This window comes from Diadema antillarum, unplaced genomic scaffold (genome assembly GCF_040938485.1).
Source record: "Diadema antillarum isolate AM-2024a unplaced genomic scaffold, OU_Dant_1.0 scf00000049, whole genome shotgun sequence".
Classification (NCBI taxonomy): Eukaryota; Metazoa; Echinodermata; class Echinoidea; order Diadematoida; family Diadematidae; genus Diadema; species Diadema antillarum.
This window is the reverse complement of record NW_027270938.1, coordinates 2,308,074-2,320,299: the sequence shown is the minus strand read 5'-3', so window position 1 is coordinate 2,320,299 and position 12,226 is coordinate 2,308,074. Positions and strand designations below refer to the sequence as shown.

Sequence of the window (12,226 nt, the reverse complement as noted above, 5' to 3'; positions counted from 1 at the left end):
AATGAAATTCAATGTTCGAGGCAGCACGCCAAGGAGCTTGTTCAAAAGTGATTGAAATCACTAAACTAGGACTTAAATGTCAGTCAATGTTGTTGAGGTCATAGGTGAGTCTCAGAGACAAAACATTGCGGTTACATTTGGTTGTCTGAAGGAATTCTTCAATCCGAAAATGAAACCTTATTCAATTTTCGGATCAACAAGCTTTCGGAAAACGACCCTTCGGACTAACGAAACTTCTTCCATTTCGGATTAACGAACCTTTGATTTCAGTTCCAAGCATAAACATAGCAAACTCTCTATATAGACTGATTTACGTATATCATGTATTGTATATGTAAAGTTCATTCTGTATATACATGGGCTTTTTGTTACTATAACGTTACTATTGTTTGATCTGTCCTCGTAGGCCTATGTTTCAATTTCGTTCTGTTTATTTTATCTGTCCATACTCAGTTGTACAAATAACAACAAGCGAAATAGATTAACAATCACTTAATTTTATGAAAAAGATAAAAGCAGATATATCTATAATCTTACTCATAATAATAGGCCCTAAAGGCATATTATGCATTTATGTATATCTTATTCTGGAAAACTTAATGAAAAGAAATTAAGATCGATGAAATCATCACCTAATGCAATGCCATAATACGTGAGATATGACCAGCATCACTATGAAATCATCGAAAGTACATGACACTTTAAAATAATCAAGTTTCTTTTCTTGCCGCTAGAACCCTTTTTATCACAGAAAATAGTACGCCTCGTGCCAACACGTCGAATTGACTGTGGATTATAATTCACATGTTCTTCATAAGCATGTGCGATATTGAAGTACAAGTAGCTCTTAGCATAAAGAAATTAAATATAAAAGCTGCCTTCCATTACTACTATAATCAATATTATCAATATTGATAGCACTATACGGCTTTATAATTAAACTCCTACTAAAATATTTCATTTTCATTTAATTTCATTTTATTTTTCACATCCAAACTGATACAAACTGATTACAAAGTAGCAATAATCCTTCGTCCAGCATGTGAAAAAGTGACAATGGTCATAATGAACTTCCCTCGTCGATTACCCGCTAAAGACAAAAAAAAGAGTAACTTGTGGTATATATTTTTTGTACTTTTCAGCTTACTTCGTGTGTACACAAAACAATAAAATTTCCCGCCGCAATTTAATGTTGCCTTGATTGCTTTGCGCTCTCGCCATTTTCGAATTCGATTTTAACACCGCCTTTTGAACTTTGGTTTTACAAGGGAGAAAAAACAGTTATGAAAGTTCCAACTACATATGTTTACAAGTTAGGTCTTGGTCAAAATTGCTTTAGCTTTGTTAAATAGTAATTTGAGCGCAGGAATACACGGGATAGTCTGTTTTATTTCTGGCGTGCCTAATATTGACTTGTCGATTCTGTTTTCAAGGTCACTGAATAGCATTTACTTTCACCCACCTGCAAATTGCGTGATGACTGGTGTGATCAAGGAGAGAGAGAAAATCAGATTTGTGCTAATCATACGTGAAAAAGCTGTTTTGCTTTTTTTTTCTTGTTTAACGAATCTGGAAAAGAAGCGTCTTTTCCACTTTGTCAATAATGCTTCAAATGTTATAAAAGCACAGGCTGTTATATAGTATGTCCCTCAACCCCCCCCCCAAAAAAAAATGCAATCAGAATTTCTGCATTTACAACTTTCAAAAAAGTTACACAAAGAAACTATAACTTGTTATTTACATTCAATTTTTGGTTCAGTGGTCATGGAGAAATGTGGATCTTTGTAAAACATGTCAAGGTTCCGTTTCTTCCAAGTTTAGCACTTGGATGCTCTTTGCATCCATATATGAACGAAAATATTTTGCTCGCAACTGACAGGGCTAATAACAAATGAATTGAAATTCTGTGCATAACATGATATCAATATGTTATATATATATATATATATATATATATATATATATATATATATACATATGCGTAAATACTATTGCTCATGATTATTTTGGTGGAAAAAAAAAGTGAGAGGAAAAAAAACAACAGAAAGCCAAAATGAGGAAGAGCTCAATCCGGTCTTCCATGAGTTAATAATTCAATATCTTTCTTTAATATTAGCATTCATCCATTTTCACACTATCCCAAACGGGAAAGGATTTCTGATATATGCTTTACAAAGATCTCCATTTCTCTGTGACAACTGACGCAAATCGGATGTTTGTTTGTTTGTTTTTTCTTATAAGATGTGGGTAATAATTCATAGTTCCATACCCTGAAATTGCATTTTGATTGATTCACTATCTTTAAAGTTGTTGCAGAAAATCCGATCGTGTCTGTGTGTTGTTTTTTGTTGTTGTTGTTGTTGTTTTTTTTTTTGGGGGGGGGGGAGGGGAGCATACGGTATAATACGATGTATATACGAAAGTCCATCGCTCATTCCTTTTCCCCTCATATTTTGGTAATGTTTTACTTTAAAATGAATCGATACAATTAATTGATTGCGCAATAAGTGCAATGTCTCCCAGGATACTACAATAATATATTACTGAATATTTTCGCAAAACTGATATCAGTCATGCGTGTCTTTGCTAACACTTTTTGTTTGTTTGTTTGTTTGTTTTTTTGCCAGTGGCAATGCTCCTTTTCTTCATGTATTTAGGCTTACTAGATACGAACAAAATAAATGAATTAGAAAATAGAGAGAAAGCATAATTGCATAAACCAATATGAATGAAATAATAACTTACGGGTGAATTAAAAAATGAATGGACAACCGAACATAATATATATATAAACACCCCCATTCACGCACACACACACACACACAAACATACACACATAATTGTAGCTGTGCTTTACCATGTGTGAGGAGAATGCTCTTTCGGTCAACGCAAAATAGTCAACTGCCACCGTGTCCCTGTTCGTAAATTAAACATGCGATTTATCTGTGAAGATTCATGTCCGTGACATGTAGGCCTATAGCAGCTGTCAAAAAGAAATAAAAGTGGTCAGGTGACGATGTTTTCGCCATTTGCGTCACAAAGACGCCTACTTGGCAACACGGCTGTACTCAATACTAACCACAGTAACTGCATGGGCGCTCATTTCTTGACCTCGTCACGCCCATCCACGGTCCCACGTAACCGATTCGCAGGATGGAATTATACGCTAACAGAGCTTTACTTGGCACGGTATAGAATCACAATTTCGATGACAGCGCTTTGGAATTGTACGGCTCTCTTGTAATCACTAAGCAATCGCCAGAGAATTTTCCTTACAGACACGATAGAGCAATTTGTCATTAAAGGCATTATTCACCATTTGCGGATGAAACAAAATCCCAGATGTAGTGCTTTAAAATATAGTTCTAAAATGTGAGTTAAAGATAGAAACAACCAATGTAAAAAAAAAAATAATAATCAGCATAATCAATGTTATGTATCGTTAAAAGCACAAAATGTGAACAATGGTTATGATAGCATTGGCTCCAGAATAAAATGTCTACATGCAATTATGGTTTATGGAGAAGAACAGTGATATCTCCTTATATTTAAGGCTTTATTGCGAATTTTTATATGGTATAAATGTTTGTGATACAACTGACCTACACCCCGGCCTATTCATCAAATGTGATAACTCGAACATTTCTTAAATCACGTACTGCTCCCAATGTTAAACAATGCCTTTAAGATTCAAGAATGCTCGTGAACAAACGTGAACAATGTTAACCGTGTCACACCTTTCCGGGCAAGCCTTGCGTGCGACTTGCGAAGAACAATTTTTACTACCCGGAGACCCCCGCAGATGACCCGCACATGACAGTACCTTGCACGTATCTCACCCGTAGTCGCCCGGAGGTGCGCACGCAAATCTTTTTATCCGCAACCATGTTTAAGGCCGTGTCACACCATTCCGGGCAAGCTACGCGGGCTTGTGGCGAGGAGGTAGTTTCCAGCACGTAGAAGATTTTCAGCGGGCGAACAAGAATGTTTGCAATTTTCATTCATGCCTTGTCATACCGTACGCGGGAACTTCTGCGACTTGACTTGCGGGGAAACAAATTAACTCCCCGGAGCTCTCCGCAGTTGGTCCGCACCTGACAGTATCTAGCGCGTAGTTGCCCGGAGGTGCTCACGCAAGTCCGATTTAACCGCAACCAAGTTTTGAGCATGACCAAAACTCTTTCCGGGTGAGTCGCGGGAATGCCCGTAGAGGTCCACGCAGAACGCCAGTAGGAGACCCTTAGCGGCAGTACTTCCCAGGCAATTCCCACGCAGGTACTTCGCAGTCCCGTACGCAGCCAAGATAATGAAATTTTGTGAGATTTCAGCCATTCCATTAGAGGAATTCCTTCACTGAGTTATCAGCCCCCACGCGACTGGCACAAAGGTCACACAGTATACTCGCAAGTATAACGCGTCCAGCAAGTAAGACATATGCGCTGACTCGCACAAATCCTTTTCCGCCCTCAGGAATGTCCGGTATGCTAGAAAATCCCTACACGTAACAAGCCCGAGTAGCTTGCCCGGAAAGGTGTGACAGGGCCTAAACACGGTTGCGGGTAAAAAAATATGCGTGCGCACCTCCGGGCGACTACTTTTGAGATACATGCTAGGTACTGTCATGTGCGGATCATCTACGGGGACCTCCGGGAAGTCAAAATTGTTCTATGCAAGTCGCACGCAAGGCTGGTGTGACACGGCCTTTAGGCCCTGTCACACCTCTCCGGGCAAGCTACGCGGGCTTGTTGCGTGCGGGGATTTTCCAGCATCAACCCCGGACAATTTCTGAGGGCGGACAAGTATTTGGGCGAGTCAGTGCATGTGTCTTACTTGCTGGACGCGCTCTACTTAAATTCTACTTGCGGGTATACTGTGTGACCTGTGTGCCAGGCGCGTAGGGGCTGACAACTCAGTGAATGAATTCGTTCTGCGTGGACCTCTGCGGGCAATCCTCGCGACTCACCCGGAAAAAGTTTTGGTCATGCTCGAAACTTGGCTGCGGGTAAATCGGACCTGCGTGCGCACCTCCGGGCAACTACGGGCGAGATACGCGCTAGGTACTGTCAGGTGCGGACCTACTGCGGAGAGCTCCGGCTAGCAAATTTGTTTCCCCGCAAGTCAACCCCCAAAACTTCCCCAGATACGGTATGAAAGGCCTTGAGCATGCTCAAAACTTGTTCCGAGTGAGTCGTGGGGGTTCGCTCGCAGAGGTACACGCAGAACACCAGAAGGAGACCCTTACCGGCAGCACCTCGCAGGCAACTCCAATGCAGGTACTTCGCAGTACCCGTAAGTCGCTCGTAACAGAAAACGGATCGGTTTCGAAGCTCTCAAGCAGGTCACACGGAATACACGCAAGTAAAAGGTATGTAGCACGCGTCTAGCAGGTAAGATACAAGCGCGAAACTCGCAAACATTCTTGTCCGCCCGCGGAAAATTCTCCTGCTTGCTGCAAAATCCCTGCTCGCAACAAGCCCGCGTAGCTTGCCCGGAAAGGTGTGACACTTCCTTTAATGGTAACAGCCAAGTGAAGGCTAGTTTAACTTCCCTGCGTTTTTTTTTTTTTAATTTGTCATATAGGGATGTCAAAAACATGCATTCACAATAATTATGATATGTGCAATGTATGTACTGATATGCATATTTGACGTCTTTCAAAACGAGGAATCAAATCATCCTCTCCGTCACGGGCTTATGACGTCACCTGCGTACAACTTTGTGGTAATTCGTGTAAACGACACTCCCGAAATAACGACGGTGTTTTGTCATTGTACTATGTGTGCACTTAGTCTCATGTGCCGGAACATGAACTTCATCAATAGGAAGGAGTTCAGCATAATCTGCATATAAAAGGAATATCTCCTCCAGGACGTGTAATAGCCAGGAGTTAGTTGAATTGTCCATGAGACATGTACTTTGGGTTGATATTCCAAGTGATACGGTGACTGTCTTGATCATAATGCTCGTGGTTGCATTCACACGTAGGAAATAGCGGGATAACGATCGAGATCCATATCTTAAGATTTCTTGCAAGAGTTCACGAGGAGAGAAATACCCCGCTCTGGCGCATACAGTGCGCTTTACTGCGTTCGCTTCTCTTTGCCCTTTAACCCTATAAAGCCCAAATTTTCATTTGCCACTCCTTTGCCCTTCATCCAATGTCAACCAAATTTGGTAACTTTTCCTAAAATCTTATTGCGAACATTTTGATATTGGCCGATAATCTACCTATACTTGATATTGCTGGTTGCCATGGCAACCGTAAACTGACAACCATGTCAGTCAGATTTTGCGTCTTTTTCTGTTTCAATTTCAATTAACAATATTATAGTGTATATGTGAAATGGGTGTGTCTTGCGTGAGATTTGCTGAAGACGCAAAATGCGAAGCAATTATGGCCCTGAAATGTTTTTCTTATTATTTCCTTTGTTTTTTTTAAACAAAGGCATCAAACAATAGATATAATAGAGATGACTGAAAAAAACCCCAGTATTTTCCAAAGATTGCCCTTTTAGTGTCATTTTGATTCTTTCACCGAACTTATGCCTGTAATATTATTTGTTTATCATATTATCAATCTGCAAACTCGAAATTCCAATATTCTGAAAATATGAAATGTGACAAACAATCACAGGTCTCATAATGTATTTCTTTATATTGTTATGAATACCGCCCCCATGTGGTGACCTTGAGAAATTTCGACCATAACAAATAAAGAGATTCGTCTTGTTTATGATTTGTGGCAAATATGAAAAAAATGTTCTATAATAAGACATATATACTTGGAATAATGAAATTACACCGAAAATCGCGTTTTTAGCATATTTCCTAAGTATTTCTTTATATTTTGGTAAATAGCGCCCTCCATGGGTGACCTTGAGAAAGTTCAAATGTAAGGTCATGTAGAGTTTGAGTTGTTCTACCTTTGTGCCAAATATGACGATGATACATCAACTAATAACAAAGTTATATAATATGCCTCCCCCCCCCCCCCTTATCACACACTCTTAAATCATCCGAGTCAGAACTGACCCGGAAAGGGTCCGTAATTGGGGTCAGATACGATCCCATTCAGAGTCATGAATTGGGTCAGGCTGACCCCATTCCGGGTCTTCATGACCAAATTCCAAGTCATTTTTGACCCGGAACGGGGTGTGACCCCAACGGACCCGGTTCCGGGTCAGTTCTGAACCGGATTTTTTTAGAGTGGTAAGACCTGGGAAGGATTAAAATAGCTTGGGCTTTATAGGGTTAATCTTGCGGGTCACAGTCGTGTGTTACGTACGCTCTTGTGATGTGCGCTTTGAATGATGGGATATGACAATATCTAGAGATTATTTGGTCCAGCGTTCACACGGTCACCGCTTGACGAATTGTCGGGATAATTCTGAAATAAGCGCAAGATTTCTTGGGATTTGCATCGCGATGGGATTTTTGTGTCTATATCATACGTGCAAAAATCTCCAGATTTCGATCACGATGCAAATCTAGAGATTTACAACCCGCTAATTCGCGTACGTGAATCCTACAATGGCAAAGGCGTTTTCTTCACGTCTGCGAATCCCGACTGATTTAAAATATCTGAATTCGGCGCAGCATTAAAAACATAATAATGCACAACAGAACCGCATTAAGAGTGTATTATTAATTGCGTACTATCAATGCGCAACGTTTTGTTGCATTGCACGATCAAATTCTACGTCCCCGCCGTGCAAATGTTAAACAGGGGCCATGCATGTTTTTTTTTTTTTTTTTTTTTTTTTTTTTTTGGGGGGGGGGGGGGGGTTACGGGTTAGTGGTAACTTTTTCAACAGACTCCCCCCCCCCCCCCCAAAAAAAAAAAGGAGTTGAGGAAAAGGGCTGGAGTCCCCCACCCCCCCCCCCCCCCCCACCCCGCGTTCCGCCCTGTTTAAGACTATATTTTACACATAAATGCCCACGTTGAGGTGAACTTCAGGTTATTCTCACTGTGTATATAATAGTGAACTCAAGGGCATGATAGCTTGACTAACATTGTGATAAACAATACACAAGGAAGAGACAATGCAATCATGAGCTGCTGCCTCAAAACTACACAACCCTAGAATGGCGGAAGGACCAATGAGAAGGGGTGAGATTAATGATGGATGGTGAATTGTAGTGTGCCGTGCACAAGAATTTCAGAAATATAGACGTTAATTACTCATTCATTGAATGTATACGCATGAAAACTACGCATAACCCCCAAACTTGCCATAGATCGCGTATTAGACAGCTCCTCGAAGCTTTATAAAATCGAGTCACGCACTGCTCAGTGGCATTGCATGGCCAAAGCCGCTACCCTTGGACTTTGCAGCAGTGGATTACTATACACACTTGTGATGGCACAAATTCGTCAATGTCAACAGTGGCTTCGACCGCGGTGGCGATGGGGGTTTACCGAACGAAATAAATTGCCAGCGATATCAACAAAACTGTGACGCGTTTTCATGAAAGTATCTACTGAACATTACACATGACTTTCGCGAAATGTGCAATGTTACCGCATATAAATATATTCTGATAATATTCAGATATTTTGTTTGCAAAGTTCGCTTTAATGAAACATAAACTGTACGTAGCATTTGGAGAGTTTTGAAGAGCAGTAACACTTTATGCAAATTACTGATTCCTGCCCTTCATCGACGTATAACATCTACCGATTATAAATTTAAGTTCTTGAGTAAAAACCATGATAGAAAAAAAACACCAAATCACGGGCATAAACCATTGGGGTGGGGCTCGAATCCAAGACTCCCTGACTGCTGAATATAATAGGCGTGATATCTATACTAGACTAGCTACCGAACATCCACCGGTAATAACCCAGACTAACATAATATACGACCATGATAAGGCCTTCAGATACCTTCATATTCATATAAATGTGTGTACGGTGGGTAGAAACTGACGTAAGAATGTGATTGTTGATTGCTTGCACGTGACATGCTTTCCTTTCGATACGTATACAGCCACGCTGTATTGTTCCGTGAATATAGAACCATGATTTTCATGCACAGGGGAATCCCGCAAGTTTAGTGAAGAATAACCGAGGTTGTAATCACACAGTTTCTTTGCTTGGGCAATTTCAATGGGCGATATTGGTATCCCGGACAATGCTGCCCTCCGTTGCATTCGTTCAATTATGTTTGCACTGCGATAAAACTGCACTTGGACCTGTATCTACTTAATTTACCATGCTCAGATTATGAAATATGGTAGGCCTATACATCCAAGATTATGCGCGATTCACGTGTTATATATCTTCTTCACATCGTGCCCGATCTCTATCGGGGAAGTGGAGACCACCTCCCTGGATCTGTGCACTTTACATATCTTTTGAAAACTCAATCAATTTGACCGATAGGCCTATGTTCCTAACAAAGAGACACCGTATACGTGTATTATGTCGACATTTCTGTCTTACACTTCGGCTGCCAAGTATACGAGCAAAGCTTATGATTATGCTTGTCAGTTGAAGAAACCCGGAAGTGGAATAAGAAAGATGCACTGGAGTGCGTTTTTGTTGTTGTTGTTGGTTCTTTTTTTTTTTTTTGCTTGCTCGCTTGCTTGCTTGTTTAGCTGATGAAACCCGGAAGTGCCCCCAACCCACTTTGAAAATGTGGCGCCGGCCATGAGACAGGCACACATACGCATAAACAGTACATGTACTATATACTATATACTGCTGCTACTACTAATAATAATAATATTGATAATAATGATAATAATGATAATAATTCTTATCATTATTATTATTATTATTATTATCATTATAATTATAATAATTATTATTATTGTTATAATCATCATCATCATCATCATCATCATTATAATTACTATTATAACAAAAATAAGAACATTATAGGCCTGACGATATATGTCAATGTTATGTATTATACAATGTATATATTATATATGAATGTGCATGATCTAGCCAACACACCCAAGAGATTCGTCGAAATAAGCGTAGCTGTACTCTTGCAACTTGACGCGCATGTTATATGTGCCTCTATCTTATTGAATAGGCCTATATGCCCCACGTACATCTCTTTCACGGCGCTCGATCTGCAAAAGGCGATAGGTGCAGACGCATTAAGATGATAATAATCATGTTTGACAATTTAACGCGCCGACTGAAGTTCTTGTCACTTTCGAAATTATGTCGCGAGGAAATGTGACGCAGGCGCACTTGTGTGTGAGCAGAAACCCAAACAAACGAAGAGAATGGTCAAGCATACCCAGAAGTATAGTTAAGCGTGCGATAAGTCTTGCGGCCTGATTTCTGAATGTTGACAGTCTTGCGATGTTCGCCAGCATGCATAGCACGCACGGTTCTGATGCTGTCATAAGAACGACTGAAGTTCATGTCGCCACGTGAAGTAGTAGGTCACGGCGCGAACTATAGTTCCCACTAGCACTGCTATTACTATGCGATCGACTATCAGAGCCACATAAGTTAATAACGTAGGCCTACCGATCACTGCGGACGAATCATGGCTCTGACATCAATACTGTTGACCTATCGCCCTTTAGTGAATCGGAAAACTCACATGCCCCCCACCCCCCCCCCCCCCCTCCGTCACTCCATGTCATTATTACAGTAATCAAAATTACTATTACACTGTGTTATAATCTATCAAACGCGTACGTTATCAATCCCTCGATCCGTCACCTCCATATAAGCACAATTTTTAATGTATGTCACTTCCGAGCTGTGGAGAATACTAGTAACCTTCGTCCGCGCTATTTGCCCCGGTGATTACACACGCAAAGGCAAGAGCGTGACGTAATGCGGGTCGTTCAACTATTGAATTGCATTTTTAAAGTTCATTATTGTCGCAGATAGATGTTACGTGAGTTTATTATGATTGATCAATCTGCATCGGCATCCCTGGATGGCTTGTATAGTTCATTATGACCCAGCTCGCGCGCATTTGTGATATCAGTTTACAAAATGAAAAAAAAAAACAGAACAAAACAAAGCAAAACAAAACAAAACGAAAAACACACAAACACCACGAACCTTCCGTTTCAAGGGCGGTCGCCCTCGCTTCACTTTCTGCGTGTTCTCGTTTTCATGGCTGTATACAATTTTTGCAAGGACATATCGACCCTCTTTGGCCGTGAAAATCCGTCCTGCACCGATTTCTCTCTTGATAGCCTCCTGCAGATAGCTTTGAGTGAATTTTGTGTCGGGGTCCTCATCAACGAAAAACTTCTCGATCTCCTCCAAAGTCGCTCCACCCTCTTCAGGCGCGCGGTCAGCTTTGCGAGGTTGAGGAAGACTTTGGGCCTGTCCCGAGCGAGTAGACTGATCGTCTTTGGCCGTTAGTTTCTCGATCGCAGCAAGAATAGCTCGCGTGGCATCGCTGGAATTGAGCTGAGATCCACTTAGGCGACTTCTGCACCATTTGGCGGCATTTCTGTAGCTGGTGTTACCTTTGTAATCGACTTTGATGACGGTTTCCGCGTCCACCATTTGATTCAACTCCCGAATCACGTCCATGCTGCGAATGCCATTTTTACGCTCCACCATGTGACAAATTCGCTCCAAGTCGGGTCGAGCTTTGCGCTTTCGCAAAGAGTCAATGGCATCGAGAATCACAGCTTGGCTATTAACTGCAGCCATATCAAATATTAGAATGTTTCAGAACTTGCCTGAAAGGACGTAAATTTGGGCGAAAATGATTATGCGTCTCTGTTTTTTTCTCTGAAAGCGCTTGTGGTAGGCCTAAGATCAGAACACGCACAGCACATGAAGCTGTTGCCTTTACACACGCGTCCGCTCGTCATTGAATATATTACTCTTAAAGCGGCGGCATGCGTGTAGTCAAACTGTAGTTGTATCGCAACGCTAAACATACACCAAAGTAGATCGAAGATTATTAGTGCGCATGCGTTGTCTTCTGTTACTGCACGCTGAACTCCGAACACAGTGTATGCCCCGTTGCCCCAATAGCCTGAACTGTGTGTATGCCAGTAAATTCGTTTAGTTACATCGAGCTATATACTACACGGAACCTAAACGGCTTGACCAGGGTTCACGCAGGCTCTAACTTGACTATTGCGGAATCGATTTTCACCATAAAATTTGTTAGCGTAAAAACAGAGTAAATGCTCCCCACGTCAAAAACAAAACGGACAAAAGAAAATGTTGCATACAAGCGCGATTATCGCGAAACATTACAGGAACGTAAGCGAAAGC

At 41.1% G+C, this 12,226-nt stretch overlaps 1 protein-coding gene across 1 annotated transcript in view; it reads right to left on the bottom strand.

Annotated features, from left to right (window-relative positions):
* Positions 1-11,740, bottom strand: part of LOC139715500 (uncharacterized) — a 37,218-nt gene extending 25,478 nt beyond the window's left edge. Inside the window, exon 1 of the mRNA XM_071627070.1 lies at positions 11,045-11,740. Coding sequence (XP_071483171.1) covers positions 11,045-11,650 — 606 coding nt within the window. The 5' untranslated portion in view covers positions 11,651-11,740. The remainder of the gene's footprint in view (positions 1-11,044) is intronic.
* Positions 11,741-12,226: the final 486 nt, after the last annotated feature.